Consider the following 26,705-nt stretch of genomic DNA (forward strand, 5'->3'; position numbering starts at 1 on the left):
AGGATGTAGCTGCCTCCTGATTTCAGGTAACAAATAGGTTACCATTTTTTTTAAAAAAAAACATAATGGGTGTTAGATAACCCAGAATGTAGCACCGTTTTATCTTCATAAGCATTTTGGAGCCAATTTCCTTTTCAGAAAACCACATTAGAATAGAAGATTGAGCCCCGCCAGATCAGATGAGAAGTCTGTCCAGTGTGGTTAGGTGAGGTGCTTTGGGAATATTTATAAGCAGGAAATGAATGCAGTAGCTGTCCCCTGTTCATGTCTACCTATTGATAGCGCCTTTGAGCATGGAGATTCTGCTTAGTTACCTTCACTACTAATAAAAGAAATGGGTTGACTATTATTGCATATGGTAAGAGTGGGAAACATGCAGTGATCCTCTTGATATTGGATCCAACACATATCCCTTGCAGGTAAGGGCAGTGGTGAAGGATGATGGGAATTGCAGTCCAGCATAATTTGGAGAACCACATGTTCCATAGGTGGCGAATGGTACTTCAAATGTGGATTCACAAGGAGCAAATAAATAACAGGATCCAGAAAGATTGTAAGGACAAACTCACTTCTCTGTTGCCAAGGAAGGATCTTTCATTCTAACAGATCATGCACAGTGTTTTATACTCCATTTAGTCTAGATCTCAGAATACTATAAACAAGGAGTAATACCTGGATATGTGGTTTTGTATCAAAGAATCTTCAGAGCAGGGAGCTTCAGTTTTCTAAAGCAAGAGAGTCACACTGTGTATTATAGAGATCTAAGGAGAAATTCCATGCTTTACCCCTCATTATAGAGAGGCACCAGACTGACTGGTGTATAAACAAACCTACCTGTGAAGTTAACCCAAATAAAATATATTTGGGGCATAACTGGATACTGCTTAGCCATAACTTGTAGCATGCTAGCCAGCAACTTCCTTCTGCACATGGTCTGTGAACATACAGTGTTAAGATACAATTATAATACAAGGCAACACAATAAAATAATTTGACAATCTTAAATCAGAAGAGTAAAACCAGATAACTGAAAAACAATAATGTGATAGATTTTACAAAGATCCAGGAGAGCTTTGTAAAAAGCATTACCACCTGCAGGAATTACCATAAAGAAAGTGCCAGGCAAACCTCTATCAGTAGAACTTTCAGGTACTGGGGCTTCACCATTAGGATCTTTTCTTGGTAGCCATTCACCCCGTTTCTCTTGGTGAAGAGCAGGGATTTTTTAGGAGAATTAAAGGATTAGTAAGGCATTGCCTTAGATCTAGATTATTGTGTCTTCTTCTGGTAGACCCTGATGTATCAGAGCAGAAGCAAACAACTTTTAAAAATCTCATGTCCTGTTTGGTTCTTTGAATAGTTCTGGGGCTGGGACTGTATTTTTCTGCAGAGTGAGTTTTTTACTGTCATAGGGGCTCGTGTCTTCTAATAAAGATGATGTTGTTTAATGGAAAAAGACTTCTGAATTTTGGAACACTCTGGCTTAGGATGCTGCAGACAAAAGAGAAATGAAAAATATGAACATAGTCTTTGTAATTGCCACTGTGGGTGATCTTGAATAAAATTTGGAAGAGCCACCAGGTTTACAGCTTGTGGATCACCATTTATCCACCTCTATTCTCAAAAGAGGCCATAGAATGGTTAAGGGCACTAAGATGTATGCATCTTGAAAATTTGCCACCTTTTTCTTAAACCTGCATCTAGCCCAAAGGAAGGCAGCATTTTGATTTAGCCTGGGGTGAGTTGTTGCACAAATGAGCAGTTTTCATCTCCATTTCCCTCCTACAGTCCTTGTGGACATGCCTCAGTTGGTCTGGAAGTAGCATGATATCACTTCCAGTTTTGGATTTGGCTGAAACCCAGCCATTTGGGAGTGGGGATAGACAGGTGGGCAAATTGACCCTGGCCACCATTCTTCCCTACCCATGCTATATAAATCGTGGACCATGGACAGGTGCCAGTCCTTGAACCATGTGCTTCTGATTCCTTGAGAGCTTCCCAGAGGAGGTGGACATTTTTAGTTGTATGTGTTTACTTGCTCACGCAAATATATATTTAAATGACACCAATGGAAAACTGAAATGTGGATGCTTTCATTAATTAGTCTCGCAGATTAGTACATTTGTAAACTATCTTCATTAATGCAGATGTCTTTTTTAAAATCCTTACTCTAGAGGGCTAGTGGTTTGAGTGTTGGACCATGACTCCAGAGACCAGGGTTTGATTCCCTGCTCGCCATGAAATCCATTGGGTAGCTTTCGGCAAACCACATGCTAGCTGCCTCAGAGGAAGGCAATGGCAAACCTCCTTTGAAAAATCTTGCCATGATAGGGTTGTCTTAGGGTCACCATAAGTCAGAAATGACTTGAAGGCACGCAACAACAACAAGAGAGCTTGTGGGAAAGACTTGCGCATATATTTTCCAATGGGATATGCTTTTCTTCAATTGAGGCCCGGTACAGACCGCCCAAAAAGGACAGTCTGCCAAGGCCTAGTTTTCCACTGGGGGGAAAACGCAGTGGATAAACTCTGCGGATTTCCGCCAGCATAAAAAGAAACTGCAAAAAGCGGGTTCTTTTTGCGGTGCGATACTGACGCCGCAGTGCACCAATGGTTCACTCGCGACATCAGTATCGCGACGTGACGTGTGGAAGCTAAGCGTCCATCATGTCAAAATGTTGGCGCCCATCTGTACAGGGCGCCACCATTTTGACATGGAATATGTGCTAGGGTTGCAGGGCGTCTGTAAGCGATGCCCCGAGGCAACCATACCACATCATCAAGACATGCATCAAGGCCTGTCTGTACCAGGCCTTAGTTACTTTAAAAGCCCATCTTTTATTTAAGCACTAGCCACACAGCAGTGGATAAGAACAAATGCCCTCCTTTGCACGCAGCAGAGAAACCAAACAATCTGCCAGAAGAAGAAAGTATCCTCCTTCATGCCTAGCATAGAAATGCAGTGGGCACTGTAAGAGAGACAGAGCTCTCTAATGGCCATTAGTCTGGACATTAGAAATTAAATGCTGGCTAGTAAAAGTTACGGCTTTATTGCCAAGACTGCTTTAAAGGAATCTGTTCTGTTGTATAATATGCCTTTGTTTTATCAGTTGCTGGGAAACATGAATGGTAGGGTACTGTTCCTCTCATGTCTTATAGGCCTCTGATTAGCTAATATGTGAATAGAATGATGGAAGACAGGCCTTTGGTTGGATTCAGCAGAGCTGTTTGCATTGTTGATGAGGGCCTTCAAGTAGTTTTTGGCTTCTGGCAACCCTAAGGTGAACCTACCATGAGGTTTTCTTGGCAAGACTTGTGTGTAGAATGTGTTTCCATTAGCTTTCCTCTGAGGCTGAGAGAGTTCCTCTGAGGCTGAAAAAGAGAAAGCCACCCAGTGGGTTTCCATTGCTGAGTGTGGATTTGAATCTTGCTCTTCAGTCACAGTCCAACACTCAAACCATTACACCATGCTGACTCTCTTGTGCTAATGTTATTATGGCAAAGGCATGACTCTAGGTTTGGATTACCACCTAATATGACAGCTTCTGGAAGCCACATGCCATCAGTAGATGTGGCTAGAGCCGAAGTGGCCATAGGTACTCTTTTACACTTTCAACACAGATGTGTCTATTGTATTTTTCTCCTCTCCCTCCTGCCCATCTTCTGTAATCAGTTACTTCCCAGTCTCTTCCTTGGCCGGTCCATGCTGTTCAGCTGAAGAAAGTTGACATTTTGTACACGCCACACTGAGAAAAGGTCTCTTTCTCTATGCTGTGCACAACAGAGCACATTCTTTGATGAGCAGCTGATTACAGACAAGAGCTTATCAGCAGAGGAAAGTTCTTTATTTCAGATCAGCTGTTAGTTGGAGAAAAGAACTGTTATCTTTTCCTGGAAGCAAAGGTGGGACATGAGGAAGAAGCTTCTAGTCCTCTTGCCTGAGCTAAGGAGAAAGCTGTGGATTTACTCAGCATGCATAATCCATGCAGCACCAGGTTTGAGATCTGCTTAGCTCTATAGTTTTTTGTGGGTTTTTGGAGCAAAGCATTTTTTTAACATTTGGCTCTTTGTGGGGCCCAGGCAGCTTCCAAGTATGATGATAATGTCCACAGACTCCTGACAGGGTTTTTCATGTCATTTTGGAGGACTAAACACACACACACACACACTCCCCAAAATTCCTTTTTTAAAAAAACAAACATGGCTTAGGGGGCTGCAAGCATGCAGCCTGCCGGCCACAATTTGCCCACCCATGTTTTAGACCTTCAACATGAATGTGCAGATCTGGTAAAATTCAAATTGGGACTTCTCATTCTCATGGCCCTTAGCTGTGATTCCTAAATCCTGTCTGGTGCCCAGCTATGTTCAACTGAAATGAATAGGAACAAAAGATTGACTCTCTCCTGCCCCGCTCAAAAAAACAACAACCAAAAAACAAAACAAAACCATGCACACTTGAGGTACTCCCATATTCATATAAAGGGCTTGCAAAGATCTCTTCCTGACTGTAGTTTGTTGTGCTGCATCATATGCTACTCTGAAGATTTCCCAAATTTCTGGAGAACAGGCAGTTGTGATGGATGCACACACAAAATGTGGTGCATGGCCCTCCAGTTCTTTTCGCCATGTTCTAATCAATACAAGTGTAATTTGGAGCAAAATTCTGAAGGTGGCTATGTCTTTTCCACATGCACCATTTCTTTTCTAATTTCTTTTTTAAATACTGCCCTGAGCCTGCTAATGCAGCCTGTTTATACAGTACTTCCCCCTGTCGGGTATGAATTGAACCTCTTTGATTACAGAAGAATTTAAATTCAGCCTATAGGATGCAATTTGCATAATCTATTTTCAGAAAGGATGTAGCGGTGATGTAGAATGAAATTCTGCATTCCCTGATTGCTGTTATGATCTTTCTTTTTAGCTCCCATGAAAATCCTCAAGCTCCCATAGTTCAATATTGCACTTTCTTTTGATAAATTGTTCTTCTTGTAGAAGTTACATTTTTTCTGGTGGAATTTCATGCAAATTTTACATTTATATTACATAAATCTTCTAATCATACAGAATGGAAGAAGTAGATGTATATCAACCACATTAAAAAGTTGGTAAATGTAGAGATATTAGTCATTTCTAACTCCCTTGAATAGCAACCTGAGTAAATGGGGGTGCCACTACAGAGAGGTGTTCTGGCATGGTGTGCAGCATCTACCCTAAAGGCCCCCATTACAGACATGGAAATTCCCAAACCTTCATTCGGATTGCTGGTGTCACTTAACATTTTGCATTTTCATCAGGATAGTATTGTTGTATAAGGTCACCTCACACATTATGTAGATGCACACTTGGAGTTTTCACAGAATTTTGTGTTTGGTAGACAGCCGCAAACAGCCACTTTCCCAGATCACATGTACATTCAATGATACACATTTACTGCATTTGTACTTCACATTGTTCAGTGTTTACTGAAATCTTCTTGATTCTCTTATTCTCTGTAACACAAGCAGCAATCACTCTCTGTGCCATCTATAAAAAGCCACATAAGCAGCAATAGCTCTCTGTGCCATCTATAAGAAGAGCATATTAATCAGAATATCATAGTAATCTTCTAAAAAAATGGACATACATCTGCAGCACAAAATGACAGCTGCTTATATAACTCTGTGTGTATGTTTTTAAAATCATCACAAACCTCACGTCTCCTAATTGCCATTTTAATCCTAATGGCTGTTTGGCACAGATATGGGTTTATGGCCTTTAGGTGGAATTGGTACAGAGATACTTTGAGATTAGCTTGTAATTATTGCTTGATCTAATGCGGTAGTGTATCAAAGCCTATTGGCCAGGACCACTAAGAATAGTTGAATTTTCTAAAAGAAAAGAAAACAACATGCGCTTTAGGCTATTCATAGGGAGTAGGAGAGGAAAATTGGATAGGTAGATGATTATTTTCCCCCCAACTATTAGTAACTGTTGTTAAAATCTAGCTGTTTTTTGGGTCTTCAGCAAACTGCTCCTTGCAGTTTTAAAAACTGTTTACCATTAAGCTTGGCAACCAAGAGAGAGTTTCCTTAGTTGTTTAATTTCTGTGTACCAAAATAGAGGAAATACTAGAAAAGTAGATTTTCTTCAAAGGAAAGAAAGTCTCAAAGATGTGGTACCTTTCTGCCTAGAAGGAGCTCTTGCCACATTAATCTCTCTCTTCTAATGTTTTGAATCATGACTTATGAAGTGATGAAAGTACCTCTATGGCCTTCTTGTTTCACTGCTTGAGAGTCATACTGGAAGCCAGTAATTACTTTCCCCCTTGGCTGAAATGGCCATGTAATCTACTTTACAGGGAACACTACCCTGTTCTTCATGCAGGTCCTCCAGCTGTTGTTGTACCCTCATCATTTCCTCTTTGGCATAGGGCTGGTGGGAAGTGCAGTCCGACAATGCCTAAAGGGCTACAAGTGTCCCATTGTCCCACTGTTGGAAGTCTTGTCAGAGGACACTCTAGACTATTTGAAGATGTTTTTGGTCCATGTTGGATTTAAAGATTAAGAAGGCTAAGACAAGTTGTTCATTTTAGGTTAGCAACTTCAGGCCAATCTAGGCAACAGGCACATTGACTCCTTGTAATGAGATGCTCCTTATTTCTGTTTAATATATAGAAATATTTTCTGAATCTGCACCTATGCAGATAAATGTGCACATGCAAATTTTATATAAAGTTGAGTTTTTCTTTTTTACTTTCTTTGGTAATGCAACTCTTCTTTAAAAGAAAGAAAGAAACAAAGGAAATGCTAATAAAGCCACTGTTATGGCCTCTGCATACCAGAGAAAGGTTAACATAGAAAGGCAAGCTATCTTTTCAGAACAATTTGCTTCCATTACCAATTTTTCTCCCAGGATTCCCAGATCTGCTTCTGAGAAACCACATGATCTTCACAGTGCTGTTTGAAAACTGCTGTTTGATGTTGGCATGAACCTTTATAGCTGACCACCTGCATTATTGGAAGTGAAAAAGTCATGCCCATGATAGGTTTTGAAACAGATTCCTAAAATACTTTCTTGTATGATATTCTTCCAGAAGATCCACTAATATTGACATGCACTGTATAAAGCTTTTCCCAAGCTCTTTTTTTTAATAGTGTTCATGACTGCAAATGCAAATGATATATAGGACATGTGCTTCTTATCTTTTGAAAACACACAATAAAACTGCTGGGAGGTTTCTCACCCACACTAAGGTCCCAGTTGCTCCCAGAAGAGAGTGGGATACAAGACTGCCTGGGTACAGTCAGTGTTCAGAGGATCCCAATCTTGCAGCTGGAACATGGATCAAAATGTCCTGCTGCCATCTGAACAACTGCTGTTAGGTACTGGCTGCCATCAGGGTCCTCCTGGAGTTTCTAAGAACATTTTTATTCTTATTCTACACCCCTGCCCCTTTGGGGTATAGGTGGGAGTCAAATGAAACAACATTTTACTTAGGGCTCCCTCTTTTTGGTAAGTGCTCAAAGCTCTAGAAGAAGACTAAGATATAGTTGAAGAGGCAAAGTCTTCTGTCTTAAGGAGAAGGGGCTCCTTAAAAAAAAGAGAATAATTGTTACTAAAGTAAGCAATGACTATGTTCTGCTGGAGTGTCCTTCTGTGGTCTTGAGTTACACAGGGTCCAAAGTGATCCTGTTCACTGACATGCTGCCCCTGGCAACTAAGTGTTGGGAGTCACAAGTTAACCCTGTGGAAGGCTGGCAATGAGGTCATTCTTAGGCCTCAGGGCATTGTCTACTGGCACACCCTTTCCAATAGGCATTTAAACAGCTGTTTTTTGTTTTTATGAATTGGAACCAGAGACACCACACTACACTGTTATAATAGCACTGTAATAGTATAGTTCAGAATTGTCCATACTAAGCCTACATCATGTACTTTTGAATGGAAGGATGCAAAGTCAAAACAGTATCATGAAGGGAAGCAGCATGCATCATCCTGTGCCTGTAGATTTGCACAGTTTTTCTTTTTATAAATATATTTAAATGTTTTCAGTTTATAACAATAATCCATAACATATTAGAAAGGAGAATAAGTTATAACTATACATTTTCACATTATTTCTGGCTTTTCACATTATTTCTGATGGCACACCAGTGCAGATGAAATGTTTGAGAGTAACTAGTTCAGGGAGCTGGTACCAAAGCACAAGTCCATGCTTTCCTAACTTTTTTGTGACCCTTTGCATCCAAGTGAAGATTTCGTTATGAATATACCACCTCCCACATCATAGGTATCATAGCCTGAAGTTCACTCATTACTTCACGGTCCTTCAGCCTTGAGTTCATATTATAATCCACACTGTGATAGCTGCCAAGACTAAAGGCAAACATTTCCTCCCAATTAATGCTAACAGTCCGCTTTCCATTGTATAGTGGTCCTCCCAGTAAGCATAACTGTGGCTGTAGCCTGCACATTAATGTGATTTGTCCATGAATGCTTGACATACAGTGAAACCACTTACTAATAATAAATAGAACATATGCGAATTTAGAAGACTCAGATCATCATTTGCCGGTCTTGACAACCAGAAAAGGCATGTATTTAATATAGTACTGACATACTTTGTTGCCCAATTTTGTGCAGGCATTGAAAGGGATCTTTAATGCCCTTTTCCATTCAGATATAAGGAGGCAGGGACATCAGTCATGAGTGCCAGTGGCAGAGCCCCTGATATGTTAAATGTGGGGAGAGAATGTCCTCCTTCTCTTGTGTATCTTCATTCCCTCACAACTACTTTTTTTTAACCATTGATCTGTTTGGTCTGCAACATGCCAGGAATGAGTGCCCACCATTAGTCAAGCAGTAAATGTTCACATGAACATTTCTTGTAAGGAGGAGTAGCAGATGCAATTATGATGCTTGTCTCTGCATCACTGATAGCAATGCAACATTCATACTGTTATTATTGTTCAGGAGTTGTTGTTGGGTTTTTTGAAAGAAAGAAAAGGAAAAATGACAAATTAACATTTACTAGAAGCCCAAGTCAAAAATACGTTATTAGTGTGATTTTTCATAAACAAGAAGGCAAAATATACCTCGTGTAATAATTATGTAACCTGTTGGTATAATAACTGATTCACCCCTTGTAGAAACATTAGGTGTTCTACCTTTGTAAAAAAAGGACTAGTCTCCACAGCTCATTTATAGTCTACTGGGTTGTAGTTGATGTATTTCTGCTAGTGGATAGGACACTGCTGGTAGGACAAATTCCCTGTCCCTGTCTATCTCCCAGATCTTGTTCAGAGAACTGAAGACCCTCTAAAGCAGATTCAAGGGGAGCTTCTAAGGAGATGCAGAGGAAGGAAGAGAGAGGAAGGGAAAACCCCATTATGCAAGTGGACGTTTAGTAGTGAAATGATGGCACTAGTCCACAACTTTACTGGTAAACTTTTTTTATATAATGTTAGTAATTTGCCCTTAGGCTTTTATCAATTTCTTTGTCTTTGTATTACGGACATCATTTTATGCCATTGTATTTAATGAGACTTGAGCATCCACAGATCTTTATATCCACAAGGGGTCCCGAAACCAAACCCCAGGAGATACAAAGGGCCCACAGTATTTTGACATTTCATATTACAGCATTGACTAGGTACATTAAGGCAACCTGCTCCAACCTGGCACCCTTCAGCTGTGTTGGCCAATTGGCATTCTGGATAGGGATGATGAGAATAATATTCTAATGTATCTGGAAGCTACCAGGCTGCAGGGACGCTGCAGTAAGGCATTCAGAGGTAAAGTGTAGCTAATTAACAGATTATTTATTCTATTTATTATACACTTAAGAATTTTGTGATTTCACATGAAACTTCTCACCTCCAGCACCATTATGGAGACTATGGGCCCATACAGACAGGCCAAAATGAAGCTGCCTCGGGTCACTTTGGAAATAGGTTATTTAAATGACACATGCATCTTAAGAGGCCAGAAGCTGTGGCAAAGCTGTGCTGCAGTCCTTCGGACTGGAGCATGGCTTTGGCACAGCTTCTGGCCTCTTAGGATGCATGCATCATTTAAACAGCATATCTTCACAGTGACCAGAAGCAGCTTTATTTTGGCCTGTCTGTACGGGCTCTATATTTCTCCCTTAAATATTTATTACTGCGTTGTTGTTTTTTACTGAATTCAAACAAAACTGCCAGTCTCTTGTAATGATCCCCCTCACCCCACTCACAGATATCCTATGTCAAAAGCCTCACCATTCATTGGTATGGAGTACAGGGGGATGCTGTGGATAAGGTCCTTTAGGCTTTAGCTAGTTCTTGCTTTGAATGGAGATTTTCAACAGTGTACAAATTTAGGAGGTAAGCTGGAGTGGTCTCAGATGCCCTGTTTTTGACCTTCCAAAATCTGCCACCATCCTGCCTTGCAGAGTTTGGCATCTGGTTGTTATTGCTGCTTATTATTATTAACCTTTATTTATAAAGTGCTGTAAATTTACACAGCGCTATACATACAATCTTTTTAATTGGACGGTTCCCTGCCCTCAGGCTTACAATCTAAAAAGACATGACACAAAAGGAGAAGGGAGTGATGGTGGGGAAGGGGATGAGGGCCAGCAGTTCTTCTCTACCTCCAAGGCCTGGATCAGGGGAGATGAACTGGAGGAAGGGCTTGGTTTTTTAATGGATGGTTAATCTTCTTCCAGGGAAGCCTGTTGGAGTTAGCCTGCCTCTCTAGTAGGATAAAATACATAGCAATACGGGAAATGATTCAATAAAACAGGCAACAAAAGAACATCAGATAGCAAGTGACAATTATGCAATGCCTGGGAACGCTTCTCTGAACAGGATGGTCTTCAACTCCGTTTTGAAGCTGGTTAAAGAAGTGATGGCTCTTGCTCGCGGGGGAAGAAGGTTCCAGGAGTGAGGGGCAGCGAGTGAAAAGGGGCGAATCCGAGATGGGGCAGAGGAAATCCTGGGCTGAGACAGCAGACCTTGACTGCCAGAACGGAGGGGCCTAGTGGGAAGGTGAGGGGAAATAAGGTCTGATAAGTAAGGAGGGGCCAGCCCATGGAAGGCTTTAAACATTGACAGCAGGAGCTTATACTGAATGCGGAAAGGGAGGGGGAGCCAGTGAAGGGATGCCAACAAAGGAGAGATATGGTCAGAGCGGTGGGCGGATGTGATAATACATGCAACTGAATGATGGACAGAAATTAAAGGATGGAGGTGAGAAAGAGGAAGCCCAGCCAGGAGGACGTTACAGTAATCAAGTTGTGAGACCACTAGGGCATGGACCAGGATCTTGGCAGTAGAGGTGGAGAGATATGGTCAGATTTTGGCAATATTGTATAAAAAGAATCGACAAGCCTTGGCTGTGGTCTGGATCTGAGGGATACACGACAGAGAAGAATCAAAGATAAAACCAAGACTGCGGGCTTGCTGGACTGGTTGAATAGAAATGTTGTCCACAGAGACAGAAAAGGAGTGTTGAAGGGTGGACTTAGGGGGAAGGTCAAGAAGCTCCGTCTTGGATATGTTGAGCTTCAAGCGCCGATGGCGCATCCACTGCGAGACAGCTGTGAGACAAGACGAAACTTGCTGTTCAAGCCTAGGAGAAAGGTCAGGGGTGGAAAGATACAACTGGGTGTCATCGGCATACAGATGGTAGGAAAAACCAAAAGAGCTGATGAGTTTACCTAAGGACAGTGTGTAGAGAGAAAACAGAAGGGGACCCAGAACAGAGCCCTGGGGAACTCCAACAGATAAGGGAACAGGAGATGAAGTCTGACCTCCTGCAACCACTGCAAAAGATTTGTCTGAGAACCCAAGGTCAGAAAGTATATCAACTAGAAGACAGTGATCAATGGTGTCAAAGGCTGCAGACAAATCAAGAAGGATGAGAACAGAGTAAAGGCCATTAGCCTTGGCCCGTAAAAGGTCGTTTGAGATCTTAGTGAGAGCTGTAATTGTAATGATTGCATTCTCTGCTGTGATTTCATAGCTATTTTTTGTCACTGTTGTTTTGAGAACAGCTTATTCCTCTGACTTTAATGTGAGGAACCAAAGGAGAATGGGAGCAGGAATTTAAGGCTCTTGTAATGGCTCTTCAAAAACAGTCAGGCCTTGATGAAGCCATAGCTTTTCCCATCAGAGCCCATTACAGCTCCCATGCTGTTTCCAGAGCAGTTGGCAGAGTGCCTTCCTCTCTCTAGCACTTAGGGAGAGGAAAAGGCTAATTCTCTCTCTTTGTGTGTGTGTTTTAATGGCTGAGCTTTCTCTCTTTAAATTGCTGCACCTAAGAATCCCCCCCCTTCCCAGTGAGATAGCCAGGAGAGAAAATTGGGGCAAGGAGCTGTGTTTTGACTTCTGGTTGCCCAGATGGTAAGCAGTTCTGCTGCTAGAGGGTGTTCTTCTGTGCTAATTGTTACCGCAGTCAGTGTGGGAAGGTGCCAAGGAGGATGTGTTGGATATGGCACAAAGCCACCTCTTTTTATCAACAGCTTGGTGTCCCTGGGTTAACGAATTTGCCCAGCCACATCACTTGAAAGATGCCACATTCATTTTTAGCAGCGTGCCACTTGTCAGCAGGGCACCTTTGGGAATGTCTCTTTCGGCACTCCATCTCAGAGCAAAACTGGATATTTGAGAGCTAGGCCTGTAGACGCTATGCTTCCTTGAGCCCACCTTGTCTAAACAGGCCACAAGGCCTTTGTATTCGAGTTGCCCTACCCCTGGATTACTGTCATCACTCTCCAGTTCTTATATTAAAAACCTGATGCTTTTGCCGAGAAAACCACTCAGATTCCATTACAACCTTTGAACTGAATTGCATGCACTGCAAAAAGCCATTGTCTATATTGATTGTTGTTGATGTTGCAAAACCACCATGGAAACCTAGCCCCACCTTGTGTTCTTGCTGCATATTAGATCTTCTTTCTTTTTACCACTGCCCTGTTTAAGAGAGGTCTTGGCAGGAAACATGGGTATGCTTAACTTTTTAATACAATTGGCTCTCCATATCCATGATTTGGCATCCACAGATTTCACAATCCACTGCTTAAAAATAAAAAATCCAAAAAGCAAACTTTTAATTTTGTCATTTTATCTAAGGGACACCATTTTACCATGCCATTGAATACAATGGAACTTGAGCATCCATGAATTTTGGTATCCATGGAGAGTCCTGGAACCAAACCCCAGCTGATACCAAGGGCTCACTGCACTTGGATGGGAGACTGCCAGATACGGAGTACCAAGGATCTCATAGCAGAGCTAGAAACATCTTGACTGGAAATATGGGAAGCTGTTGCCAGTCAGATTTGCCACTTCTCAACTAGTAGACCAGTAAAGCAGTTTCTTACGTTCTTATGACTATGCTGGTTATGGTGCAAGGACTTGCAGCCCAACAACCTCTGTAGGGCCATGGGATTCTCACCTCAGTGCTACTGGAACAAAAAGGAACAGACATAGAGATGCTGCCTTCATTAATGCTTGATGCCCACTTTGCCAGGTTGCTGTGAGGCCTGTTGTTGAAGATTTAAAGATGCTTTGCCTGTTTCTGAATTTTGCTCCCTCTCTCATGATGATTGTTTTTCCTGCTGGGGAAAAGGTGGGAGCTGCAATATTAATCTCTCCAGCAAGACCAGATGGCTAGTTAATCCTACTCATATAAATTCATGTTATTAACCCTTTTCACTCCCTTATGTTAATTTTAATTTTTAATTACTCTTAATTGATTTTCTTAATATTGAAAAAAAAATCCCTGTTGTCTTTCATGTGAGCCTGTGAATAGTGACTCCCATCATCCTGAGCAGGCTTTGATCCACTAAAAGTAGATTATTTTGTGCTCAGGGCTTCCTAATGATGCTCTAGTTTAGGGAGAAGTGATCCCTTTTCAGGGAATGGGGTTGAGGGTTGCTGTTTGCACCTTGTTCTGAGTATTAGATTTAGCACATAAGTGATCCAAGACTGTAGGCTGTCCCCAGCAGGTGAGCCCACTATGTGAGTCCAGCTTTGCAGTGCACGTTTTAGATGTAATAGGCAAGAATTTAATTTCTGCATTGTGGAGGGTTTCCCCCCATAATGCCAAGGAAGTGTGTGATTCTTCAGGCATGCTTCACCTCCTGTCCAGCTGTCTGCCTTTTTAAAAAGTAGTGCATATGTGATCATGTGTATACACATATTTCTTTTATCTATTCTGGGAAGAAGTCAAGTAAGTGCCGGTCTGATGACATTCAGTTGAGCAAACGATTCACCAGTGGGAAGTATGATCGTATGTTTCCAGCAAAGAGTATTCTTTCCTGTGCTTTAGTTTACTTTTCAGAAAGAAAAAAAAGCCAAGAGTAAAAGGAGATGTTGTTATATAACTCTGTGGTCTCAAAGTAAAACAGCAGTGTTTTAATCTTGTTTTTCATTGTAGTGGTCTGTTCAGCATTTAGAGGTCAAATCATGTGCTGCTAAGATGCAGACATTTGGAACTGAGCCCGTTTCAGTATTTCTGTATTTTGATTAATTTAAATGAGATGCACTCCTGCATTTGATAGTTGACCATTTTCTTTTCCCCTAGTGGTAGGTCATGTGTGCTCTCAGCTAAAGTCTGCCTATGGGGTCATGTTTAGATCCAAGGATTTAGGTCTGGAAGGGGCCAGAGGTCATCCAGCCCAAACCCTCCTGTTGCCTATATAAAAATCAAATCCTTCATTTAGCAAGGCTCATGCCCTGCCCTGTGCAATAAGAGGGCCCTACAGTAACACTGAGATAGTGCAGAAATGAACCCAAGAGGAGCCCTCCAAAGATGACAGCAGAAGAGCTTGCTTCAGTTGATTCAAGCAAATAAGCCAAGCCATGTGCTGAAGTAAGGAAATAACCTATTTCCTTGCCCCTGACTGCTTCAAACATATCTTTTTTCTTTGGTCCCAGCCATTTGCTTCCAAAATGTTTGTCCAGACAATTTGCTGTCCTTACTTATCAGTACCATTGGTCATTTACACAGGCTGAAAAACAGCAACAGGATCACAGTGGTTATGACAGGCTTACCCAGACCTGTCAAGTTTGCAGGCAAAACTGCTGTTCTGCTTTGTGACAATTGCTTGGAAGCTGCTGAATGAAGTTGGGTAGAGGAGGGAAGTAGGTCTGAGCTCTCTGATATTTGTGTGTGTCTCTGCACAGGAGGAACTTACTAGCACCAGCGTGGAACATATCATAGTCAACCCAAATGCAGCCTATGATAAATTTAAGGACAAGAGGGTGGGCACCAAAGGACTAGGTAAGTGTATCTATCAGTTTCCATAGATTCCCCACTTGAAATATGTCTGGGGGCAGGGAGAAAAGAAAAGGTCTAAATTCTTCTCTGAACTAGAGTGCACAAATAAAAGATGGGAAATGATAGCCTGAATAGTCACCAAAGACAAACTAAGGATCACTCTGAAAGCATATCCTAATACATGAGATTGCTCCCACCATCAAACAGGGTAATGTGATTGCCTTACTCAGAAGATGTTATGAGATGATGGAAACAGCATCCTAGTCAATCCTCATGAAATCTCTGGCTTTCCCCCTGTCAGAGGGCAAGGCACCGAATGTCACACAATCTGGCCTTGGTCTCCCCAGCTACTCTTTATCTCTCAATTGTGCTAAAAAAAACCTTTGTGCCATTGCCACTGTTAGATTCAGCAGGAAGCTTGGTCAGTGTATAAATATGGGATAGGGTGGAGGAGGAGGAGATGCCATATTGGCCATCTTTCTCTTGGATAGCAAAATGTCTTAGGAAAGCCTTGCTAATACATTACCAAGATTCCTATGTTCTTATTTATCATACTGCACTTTTATGAGGTGTGTGTTTGTATTTCTGCTTGCAGATGTGTATGAGGATATACACAGATGGTCATTTAAGTGGTTAAAGGTCAGAAGTTCATTGAAATTCATGGAGCTTCCCATGAACAAATCTCCTTGAGCGTATTGCAGGAAAACAGAATTGCTTTTCTTTTTTTTTTTTTATTTGAACACCAGTCTTTGCAGGTTTAGGATGCTAGTAGCTTCAGTTTTTGTCACATGGGTAATTGTACAAGCAGACATCACAGAGGTGCTATGGGAAGTTGACAGAAAGCTATTCTACAATAGTGATTTCATGAGCAAAAAACTCTTTTCTGTAAGAGCAAATTGTGTTTTAATACTTAATGGAAACTGTATGAAATAGGAGGTAGTTCAGTCTAAAAAGAGCAACGTTTAATTTCCCTCTTTTATTTCCTAGACTTCTCTGATCGTATTGGCAAATCCAAAAGAACAGGCTATGAATCTGGAGACTATGAAATTGTAAGTATCTAATTTACTTAGACTGAGCAGCATTGTTGTGAGGCAAAACTATCCATGCTTCATGCCTTCTGCTGAGTAGCCTAGATCACAAATGGTTAAACTGTATCAGAGGCTCAACGGTAGATACACCTAATAGGGATCTGTGTCATTCTTAAACTAGATTTGTAGCATGCACCTCTGTCTCCTTCTCCCATGCTATGTTATTTACTATCTCCACCTCAGTAGACTAAAGGTAACCCCTCACAGGTGTGATAATGAAGTACTGTATATATTGTGTAGTGCTAATTGCCCAAATGTAAAAAAAGTACAGCATACTTCAACCAGATGATAGTCTGAACATTGCAGGCTAACTTTTAAAAGCAGTAACTAGAAACAATCAGAATAACTGACCATATGAACTGGGATGAAATTCGTATCTGCTCATCAATATTAGTCCTTCACACTCCTTTTTAAGTCCTTCAGGAAAATAGATATACTATGTAATTATTTATATGCACATGTCTTGAGTTTAAATACTTATTGTAGTGACACACTTCATGATTATTAATGTCACTAGCTAAGGGGTGGGGAAACTGTGGCCCTCCAGGTAATGTTGGACTGCAACTCCCATCATCCCTAGATGGAATAGCTGGTGGTAATGGATCAAGGAAGTTGCAATCCAACAACAACTGGAGGGCCACATACTGCCCAGCCCTTTACTAGATCTTTTGCATGTGTAGAAAATAAGGTTGATAAAGAAAGGATCAGAGTGGTCAAATCACAAACAAATGCTATGACATTGTTGTGTGCCTTCAAGCCATTTCTGACTTATGGAGACCCTAAGGTGACTCCATCATAGGGTTTTCTTGGCATGTTTCTTCAGAGGCCGTTTGCAGTTGCCATCCTCTGAGGCTGAGGGTGTATGACTTGCCCAAGGTTGTCCAGTGGGCTTCCATGGCCAAGTTGGGGTTTGAATCCTAGTTTCTCAGTGTCCTAGTTCAAGGCTCAAACCATTATACCATGCTGGTATATGGTGAAAAAATTACTCTCTTGAGAACATCTCCCTAAAGCCAACCTTGCCTTCAAAGTTCAGGTAAAATTGAATTATGTCCACTAGTTTTTTTGAATTTCATTATCCAACAGATTCACCAAAAAAAAAAACAAAACAATTTCATTGACTGAGTGACAGTTTGGCACATGGAGTCAGTCATAGCCAATCCCTAATTTCTGAACAGAAATGAAAAGTATTTTAAATAGTATGAATAATATTTTACTAAAAATTCTGCCAGCAGAATGATTCCTCCTGCTAGTTATTCTGGGATCTCCAAGTATTTTAATGTTAATTTTGACTGAAGAATTTGTCTTATTCCCCCAAGCTAGGGGAAGGACTGGGTGTGAAAGAAACTCCCCAGCAGAAGTACCAGCGCCTGCTGCATGAAGTTCAGGAGCTGACTGCTGAAGTAGAGAAGATCAAGGTAAAAGTTTCTTCTTGCATGTTTTGAGAGGGAAATGAGGGAGTTCTCTGGTCTTGCATTTCCTTTGCCCTTTGCATTTCATCTGTGGAGCTTGTTGGTTTGGAACAACTCATCTCTTGGGGTTCAGGTGTAGTCCTTGTTTCATTGCTAGACAACATCTGATGTAAAATTAAAAGCTTTAGTAAATGGGTCTTTGCCTTAATGCTGTCAGGTTTAGCACTGTAGCATCAGTGCTAGCACAGTTAATAATAGCCCAGTAGTAGAGTGGTCTGTGTCCTTAACAACTGCTAAATGAAGTTCCTAAGTTTATATTTTTCCTGTGGAATATCAGCATAATACCTTGAACATTCAGAATCTCATTTGGTTTTGGAAGGTAAGCAGATTCGGGTCTTGGATGAGAGACAACAGGGTAGGAAAGAATCTTGCCTGAAATCCTGAAGAGCATCTTCTAGTCACAGTTGACGTTACTGGGCTAGATAGACTGATGGCCTGATTTAGTGTAAGACAGCTTTCTATGTTTCTTCCACAGAGCACCGTGAAGGAGTCTGCAGCTGAGGAAAAACTGACACCAGTTGCCCTTGCAAAACAGGTGGCCAGCCTGAAGCAGCAACTGGTCTCCACCCATCTGGAGAAACTGCTTGGGCCAGATGCAGCCATTAACTTAACAGACCCTGATGGTGCTTTGGCCAAGTAAGTCATGATGGAGTTAGCACTTAGCTTAGCCCTAGAAGCTGCTTTTAAGTGCCAAGATTTAGCCCTGAAAAACATGTGAAATAGTCATGTTGCCTGGGAGATTCTAAGAGCTTTAATTGAAGAAATGACTTTTCTAACCTCATCCCTGCTACAGGGGCAAGGACAGGCCGTTTTTCTGCAGTAAGGCAATGTTGCAACCAGATATTCATCTTTTTCTTGTTTGTGCTTAGCAGGAGTGCTTAGCTTCAGAGTAAATCAGGACTTAGAGGGAACATAGTGTCATCAAAGGTAGCTCATTTCCTTGAGGGACTGGGTTATTATGACAGATCAAAATAAAACAGTAGGCACTATTATATTCTACAAGCAGTAATGTGGAGTTTCAAGAAAAAAGTTACAGTTTTGAATATTCTTGATCACTGTCCTGAATCAATGAAGAGCTGACACATTGTGCTATGTTGTGTCCTGTGGTACTTGAAAAACAAATACAAGATTTTTATACATTCAAGTTGCCCCGTTGACATATTTATCTGAAAGATTTTCTGTACACATGACAGGTTAATAGCACATACTTTTCATTACATTATTTAGATTTTAACAGTACTTGTAACAAAATGAAAGCAGTGAGAAGTGCCTGAAAAGCTGTGTATACAAATATATGTTTTCCAGTGATAATAGCCTGGGGAAAGCAACTTAAAACTTTAGATAAAATCTGACATCATGGTGTCAAATTCATGCTGGCACAGTGGTACCTGGCCCTTCCTTCTTCCAGCCCTTTAAATTGTCAGGAAATCTGATTTGGGGTACTTTCTGTTCCTTTGGAGCAGACTTTGCAGTTACAGGTCTGAAGGTGAATCACACCCCCTCCCCTAATTCTATTCCATTAGTGAGGCTGGTCTTTGGGTCTAGATTTCTGTAACACGTTCTACATAGGGCTACCCTTATGCCAAGTTCGGAAGCTTCAACTGGTTCAAAATATGGCAGCCAGATTGGTCACTGGTACTTCCAGATTTGACCATATAACTCCTGTTTTAAAATCACTCCACTGGCTGCCAATCAGCTTCCGGGCGCAGTATAAGGTGTTGGTCATTACCTTTAAAGCCCTATATGGCTTGGGCCCGAGTTACTTGCAGGAACGCCTCTCCTGACACAATCCGCTCTGCACTCTCAGAATATCTGGGAAAAATCTACTGGAAATATAACCTACCAGATTGCACATGACTTCCCAAAGAACTTTTACTGCTGCTGCCCCTAAACTGTGGAACAGCCTGCCAGAAGAAATCCGTCTTATCACTACCTTAGACGTCAAGACGGAGCTCTTCCGGCGGGCCTACCCTCCTGCGCTTGATTAGGACATTCCTCTCAAAGAAGACTCTTTGTGTATAACCACTGATCTACTTATTGGAACTGGATGTATTTATTGGAACTGTTGGATTTTATGATTGCACTGTATGTTTTTATCAGGTTGTAACCCCACCTCAATCCGTAGGGAGAGGTGGGGCAGTATAAATAAAAATTTTATTATTTATTACTACTACTACTACTACTACTTATTATTATTATTATTATTAGATTTGTCTAGTATTTTATCCTTTCCAGATTTTCACTTACCTATTTCTTTAAAAGAGTTTAACCCACTTTTTAGAGTGCACTGTGGTCAAAAGATGACTTTAAAAAAAGAAAAAAAAAAGAAAAAAGAAAATACAATTACAGTTTAAACACACAAACAGTTTTTAAAAATTATGTCAGTAAAGGCTGACTAGAATTCTTCTAATGCATTTCTAAAGGCGAGAAACTTTTCACCAACCTTCATTGGTCATAAGCATAAATGGACAAAGCTGATTATATTACCTTTTCTTGTGAAAAGAGGAGAAGGAACTTATTAATAAGGTAGTCCATTCATACTATAAACCAGTGAACATATCCACCCTTGTGGTCTCCTTATTCCAATCTGTGAGTGAAATCCAAGAACAGCAGATAGTAGCTATTGGAACCAGTGTAATCTAAGAAGGTCTTCACTCATGTGCCTTGTATAAATGAATAAATAAAATCATTGCAAAATTTTTGGCTTCTTCAACATGCCAGGCGTTTGCTCATTCAACTGGAAGCAGCCAGGAGCACTAAAGCCACTCCTGCAGGTGGAAAAAGCCCTGTGAAAGCCCCAGCTGGCCCAGGAAACACGGTGACATACGAGCTGCACTCTCGGCCTGAACAAGACAAATTCTCTCAGGTTGCCAAGGTAAGAATGTCACTGCTTGTTCTATGAAGCTTGTGAAGAAATGCCCTGGAGTAATAAAATATGTGAGAAGGGATAGTTTAGAAGGGATCTCATTTTTATATTTAGTGCAAAGGTACTTTTCTCTTCTCACAATAAGCTCTGCTGGAGAAAGGGGGGGGGGGTAGTGCAAGAGCAAGAGAGAGCCAAGCATCTCTCCATCTGCAGATTTATGCAGTGTTTTAGACTGGTTGGGGAAGAGGTTGTCCCTCTTGTGGCAACATCCCAATCTCTAGAACAGTTTTACAATATAAACTACATTTATATATGTTTGTGGGTGTGGGTGTGTTAAGTAATGAGGTAAACGATGAATATAAACATATGTGTGCTAACTTTAAAAAAAAAGAAAGAAAGAAGATAAGTAGTCTCCTCCCCCCAAATCATCAGGTATTAAGCAAAACTGACAACTAAGCAGCATTTGACCTGCTCTCTCTCTCTCTCTCTCTCTCTCTCTCTGTGTGTGTGTGTGTGTGTACATGGGAAGTGACAAAGTCAGGCTGATCTCCCAAGGGGAAAATTCTTTCTGACTGTTGCTAAACATTACACTTTCCTGAGAGAGCTAGGGTGATGCTGTGGACCTGCAATTCCTGGTCTTCACTCATGTACCAGGGTGGGCAGTTTCCTTGCCCTGGAACTTGGTATTTTCTTTTAAAAACAAAACTGAGACTGCCCAATCTTGTGGAACCACAAGAAGAATTGTTAGTTTCTGAAAGGCATTGACTTTGCCTGTCAGAAATATTCTGTTTATTTGTCCTACTCAAGGTATAGTCTAGATAAAGAATGCCAATAGCATTCTTGGGACAGTAATAATTTTTGTGAGCATCCACCTCTATCACTAACATCTAATGGCCCTTTCTCATTCTATTGAAAGACAAAGAGCCTTATTGCATTACAAAAGTAAGCTAAGACACAGCAATTGAGAAGCAGCTTTCTGTTGACCTCTCCTCATGACCGAAAAGCACTTCTATTCTTTTTCTAAGGGATACTGTTGTAAAAGTGTGCCTTTTATCACACTGGAAAAGTCTGTTTGGCAAAAGACATGTTTTATGACCATCTGCCTCTGGAGGGAGAACGAAAATACTATGATGTCATGCAGGGAGGGAAGCAGAAAGTTACTCACTGCATCTCGTCTTAGAAAGAGACCTTGCCCCCCTATTTTGGGTTCCCATTTTGTCATCAATCACTTGACAATGTGAAGTCGAAGGCTTTCATGCCCGGCATCCATGGTTTTTTATGTGTTTTTCGTGTTATGTGGCCATGTTCTAGAAGAGTTTGTTCCTGATGTTTCGCCAGCATTTGTGGCTGACTTCTTCAGAGAAATTCTCTGAAGAGGTCAGTCACAGATGCTGGCGAAATATCAGGAACAAACGCTTCTAGAACATGGCCACATAACCCAAAAACCCACACAAAACTATAATCACTTGACATCTCAGTAACACATTACCTGCCCGTCTCTCTGACTTTGTTTAAAATACTTTAGAGCTGATGGACTTACTGACTTGATTTCTGCAATAAGAAAAGCTTGGGAAGTTGGGGTGGGGTGGTGTCTTGTGTATAATATTTGAACTCACCTAGGCATGATGGATTTCCCAAATATGGGTTGCATTTCTGCTGGGATTGCTGAAAGAGAAGAGTTGATTGTAGTTTCCCTGTCTTATTTGATAGTGGGGGTGAAACAGTAGCCAACTCTTCCTGCTAGTTATACAGTTTAAAAGAACTTCATCTCTTCTTAAATATATTATGGGTTTAGCATCCCTAATCCAAAAATCTGAAATGCTTAAAAATCCTAAACTTCCTGAGTGCAGTGGTTCTATGTACGCTACCATTTTTTCATAGACAAAAGAATTTAAAATATTGTGAATAATTATCTTCTTAGACATGGGTCCCATCTCCAAGATACCTCATTATATATATACGCGCGCATGCGCACACACACACACACACACACACACACATATATACATATACATACATATACACACACACACACACACACACACACACACATTCCAAAATCTCAAAGAATCTGAAATCTGAAACACTTCTGGTCCCAAGCATTTCAGATAAGGGATGCTCAACCTGTAGTGGGAGCTTCCAAATTGCTCGATTTTTTTAAAGTCTAGAATGAGAAACCTTCAACCATTTTCTGGCCCAAGACAGAAATTGCTATTCCAGCCCCCACCCCAAAATACACATGCATATATGCACAGTCTCTCTCTCACTTTGAGAGTCTCTCTTTCTACATTGAACTGAACTGGATATACTTAAGATACTGCATAGATCCAATTCATATTCGAAGGGTTCTTGCAGGAGGGATTTTCTTGTAGATAAGATTACTCTGCAAAGCACACTCCAGGTCCCCTAGTGTTTAAAGTAGCTGCCTCCAGGTAGGGCCTGGTAGGTGAAATTTCACCAGTTGATTTTGACAGTACTTTTTGTCAGAGTGTTCCTGTGAATTCAAAGTGATTTTTAGGAAATAAGAAGGAAATGACGCATCCTTATTAGTTTGTTCTGGTTTGTCTAGATTGCAGAACTGGAGAAACGGTTGGCTGAGCTGGAAGCTACAGTTCGCTGTGAGCAGGATGTCCAGGTGAGACAAATGGGCAGTGGAAGCAGTGGGGGCACAATGAAGATGGGGACCAGAGGTGATTAGGGAGCAGCATGATTAGTTTTAATAACAGACTACTATTGCAATAAGCCTGTTGCCCCATATGTTAGCCATTCCTAAGCCATGAAGGTTATTTTTTTCTTTGCAGACAAGTGTATAGAAAAAGGAGTGCAACAAACTTAAACAAAGCAATAAACATGCCATATTGTATTTCCAGTGAAATTTGCCTTCCCTGTACCTGCAAATGAATAAATAAAGGGAACCCAAACTTGTTTTCTAATGTTTATTTAGCAGTTCATGCTTGGGCCTAAGAGGCTGTTGTGAAATTGTGTAGAAGGTGGTATGCATGATGCTGGCTGCAGGGGCAGAAGGCAGCAGTGTCTAGGCTTCCCTTTCCAAAGTGTGAGAGTGTACGTGGCCACTTGTGCCATGAATTCCACAAGTGGCACGGGCAACTGTGTTTCAATACTCACAGACAAGCAGAAGGTTCTGGTGGCCTGGCTGTCCTGCCTTTTCACTTCTCCCCATAAGAAACCGTATCCTAATATGCTGTTATTCCTTGTGTACTGCAGTGTGCAATAGAGTGGCATTACCTTGCATTATGGATATGTGACATACTGGCCAGAGGCTGACTAGTACTGTACTGTATGACTTACTAATTTTGCACTCTTTCTCTGTTTAGAATCCACTGTCTGTTGGACTTCAGGGAGCTAGTCTTATGGTAAGGAATTAATGGGATTTTCTAAGTAGCCACTTAGAATGGGACTGGAAGAAATTCAAGGTGGTGTCTGCTTTTAAGAACTAGGCCTGATGGTTGCATATTAATTTCTTCTATGGTTGCAGGGCTGTGTTGGGATTGATCAGTATTGTACAAGGTATATGTGTGCAAATCACACTGTGAGGCAAGGCAGGAGGAAATACATTGAAAGTTTTGGAACATAGATTTTTTGGGTCATTATTTCATTATGGCAAGGAATATAACCCACTGTTTAGTCAAGTATGTCTGAAATTCCTCAGGGCATTCTAGACCAAACCTGTGGAGGCATGCAATGAGTTTTACATCCCAACAAGTCAGTTTTAAGAACAGAAAGGGCTCCAAAAAGGATGGCTGTCTCCTGACATGGTTTTATTATGATTATTCTTTTTAAACTTCTTTATGTATTAGATTCTTTTTTTTTTACAGTGAAAACAGCATACAGTTATACAGATAATATGGCAATTATTACTGTTGAGTAATACAAAGCATCTACTTTTCTAAGTGCTGAACAGAGATTGAATGATAAGATACTCCCTGTCTGTCTGAAAACACTCTAAAATGCACGATACAGAGGAAAATGGAGAGGGGAGGGAAGAGGATATCCAAGTACCCTATGTTGAAGTTACATAAATTTAGCAATATAATCTGATTTAGAAAGGTGGACTTCCTGCTTGGAAGTAAATATAAGCACACAAGCCAATAGTCCTTAGTTCTCTGAATGATGGCCTTCCCTTCAGCTCTACTGTCCTGAGCAACTACACATGTCACAGAAAATAGAATGGCATAATCTGCAACCATGAAAAATTACACTCATCTCTGTAGAGCAATAGCCTCAAGAAAGAAGACACTTTGAGTGCCTTCTGGAATAGAAATATTCTTAGAAGCTGAATGAAATGGCTTATTGATTAACCTTCTATGAGCCTCAGTTGATTTCTCCATCAGCATGATGCTGCAGACTCTTATTTAACCACTGAGAAAGTGACAGGGTATTTAAGCCTTTTCAGTTGTGTGAAATCTCTAAATGTCCTGCTAAACATAACACAATCAATTATTTATGAGAAAGAGACTCTCTTGCATGACATGGGTAGAAAAGAGATAGTAGTCCTAACCTGGAGATAAAGGCTTCTGATGTAATTTTACTGATGTCTGCTAATACCAAATTCCAGAAACAAGGTTCTCATAGCCATGGCCACCATACACTGTAGTAAGACCCTAACTCACCACATTAATCCATTATAGTTTCCAGCTGACCACAAAGTCATGCTGGAAGACCTCCAGTTGCCTTGAGAGACCTTTCCCCCCCAGACATGAGTAAGCGAAACCATGGTTAGCAATCCCACAGATATGGAGGGCTGTGTTATATTTGATTTTCAAAGATGTCTGCAATACTGCCTAGGAGGTTGACCATCTTTTTCCTTATTTAATTTTTTTCTTTTTTACATATAGAGTCTAATCTTTTCTTCCAAAAGCAAGCAGTAGCCTTGTAGCATCGTACATTATTTCCATTTAAAAAATAACACCAAATCAGACATTTAAAATGATAATGTCTGTATGCTGAACCAGTTTAGTCCATAAAGAGTGTTGGATTTAGGTGTATTGGAGTATTTGAATACAAATTGCCCCTTAACTGTAGATATACTGGCTAGCCTTGAGTAAGCCATCATTTTGCAGTGTAGCTTCCTTAGTAAGTCTGGAATAGTTGTTGTCAACTCAACAGAACTGTTGTAAAGTCAGAGCTAGGCCATACCTACCATATCATAAGACCATGATACCATTGGCTAAGCTGTGATGAAGTTGATGGGCATTCTAGTTGATAGAGAAAGATATATCCAGAGGTTAAACAACAAAGTGAAAGGAGAGGGGAAATTATATCTTGCTAGAACTAATGTCACATGGAGCCTGTGAACAGATGGGATTATGTACTTCTGACAGGAAGGGAGCAAGCAGGCAGAGGAGCTTTGGAAGCTGGAGAACCGTACAGATCAAGGACACAAAAGCATGGGGATGTCAGAATGAGTGCAAGGACTAAATTCCACATATTGGTTTGAACTAGCAAAATAAACGTTTGCTAGTATACACCTCATATTCATTTAAATTCACATTTTCCTTGTTACATCCTGTCCATAGGAAACTGTAGAGATCCTGCAGGCCAAAGTCAGCTCCTTAGATGTGGCATCCCTGGACCAGGTGGAGGCACGACTACAGGTGGGATTTAACTCTTAAGAGGTTTAGCCAACAATAGGAGTCGGGATGTGTGTAAAGGGGCATGGGATTTTAGAAATTCTGACTGGACCCTAGCTCTTTTAACAACAGATTCTTAATCTCTAGAGTGTCTTGGGAAAGGTGAATGAGATTGCCAAGCACAAGGCCACTGTGGAGGATGCAGATACCCAAAGCAAGGTCAGATTCTTTTACTCTATGTGTCTTTGTCTGTGTTTGTATCTCTGTGCCCGAAAATTCCACAGTACCACTTTGTTCCTATTCACTTATGTATGTTTGGATTCAGTGAGCGTAGCATTGGCAGTTCCTACCCAAACCCAGGTTCTGACTGTAGCATCTTGGAATAACAATCCTGTTATGATGATGTCTTGTTGAAAGCACATTGGGTCAGTGTGATTCCTGTTCC

General features: G+C 41.0%; 1 protein-coding gene across 3 annotated transcripts in view; it reads left to right on the plus strand.

Moving 5' to 3' along the window:
- DCTN2 (dynactin subunit 2) overlaps positions 1-26,705 on the plus strand; it is a 71,220-nt gene that overhangs the window by 39,521 nt on the left and 4,994 nt on the right. For all 3 annotated transcript variants that reach the window (XM_042455697.1, XM_042455698.1, XM_042455699.1), the window contains 9 exons: positions 15,153-15,249; positions 16,234-16,295; positions 17,651-17,749; positions 18,279-18,439; positions 20,525-20,678; positions 23,239-23,304; positions 24,005-24,043; positions 26,207-26,284; positions 26,408-26,479. In XM_042455697.1, the coding sequence (XP_042311631.1) occupies positions 15,153-15,249; positions 16,234-16,295; positions 17,651-17,749; positions 18,279-18,439; positions 20,525-20,678; positions 23,239-23,304; positions 24,005-24,043; positions 26,207-26,284; positions 26,408-26,479 (828 nt within the window). The remainder of the gene's footprint in view (positions 1-15,152; positions 15,250-16,233; positions 16,296-17,650; positions 17,750-18,278; positions 18,440-20,524; positions 20,679-23,238; positions 23,305-24,004; positions 24,044-26,206; positions 26,285-26,407; positions 26,480-26,705) is intronic.

This window comes from Sceloporus undulatus, chromosome 2 (assembly GCF_019175285.1).
Source record: "Sceloporus undulatus isolate JIND9_A2432 ecotype Alabama chromosome 2, SceUnd_v1.1, whole genome shotgun sequence".
NCBI lineage: Eukaryota > Metazoa > Chordata > Lepidosauria > Squamata > Phrynosomatidae > Sceloporus > Sceloporus undulatus.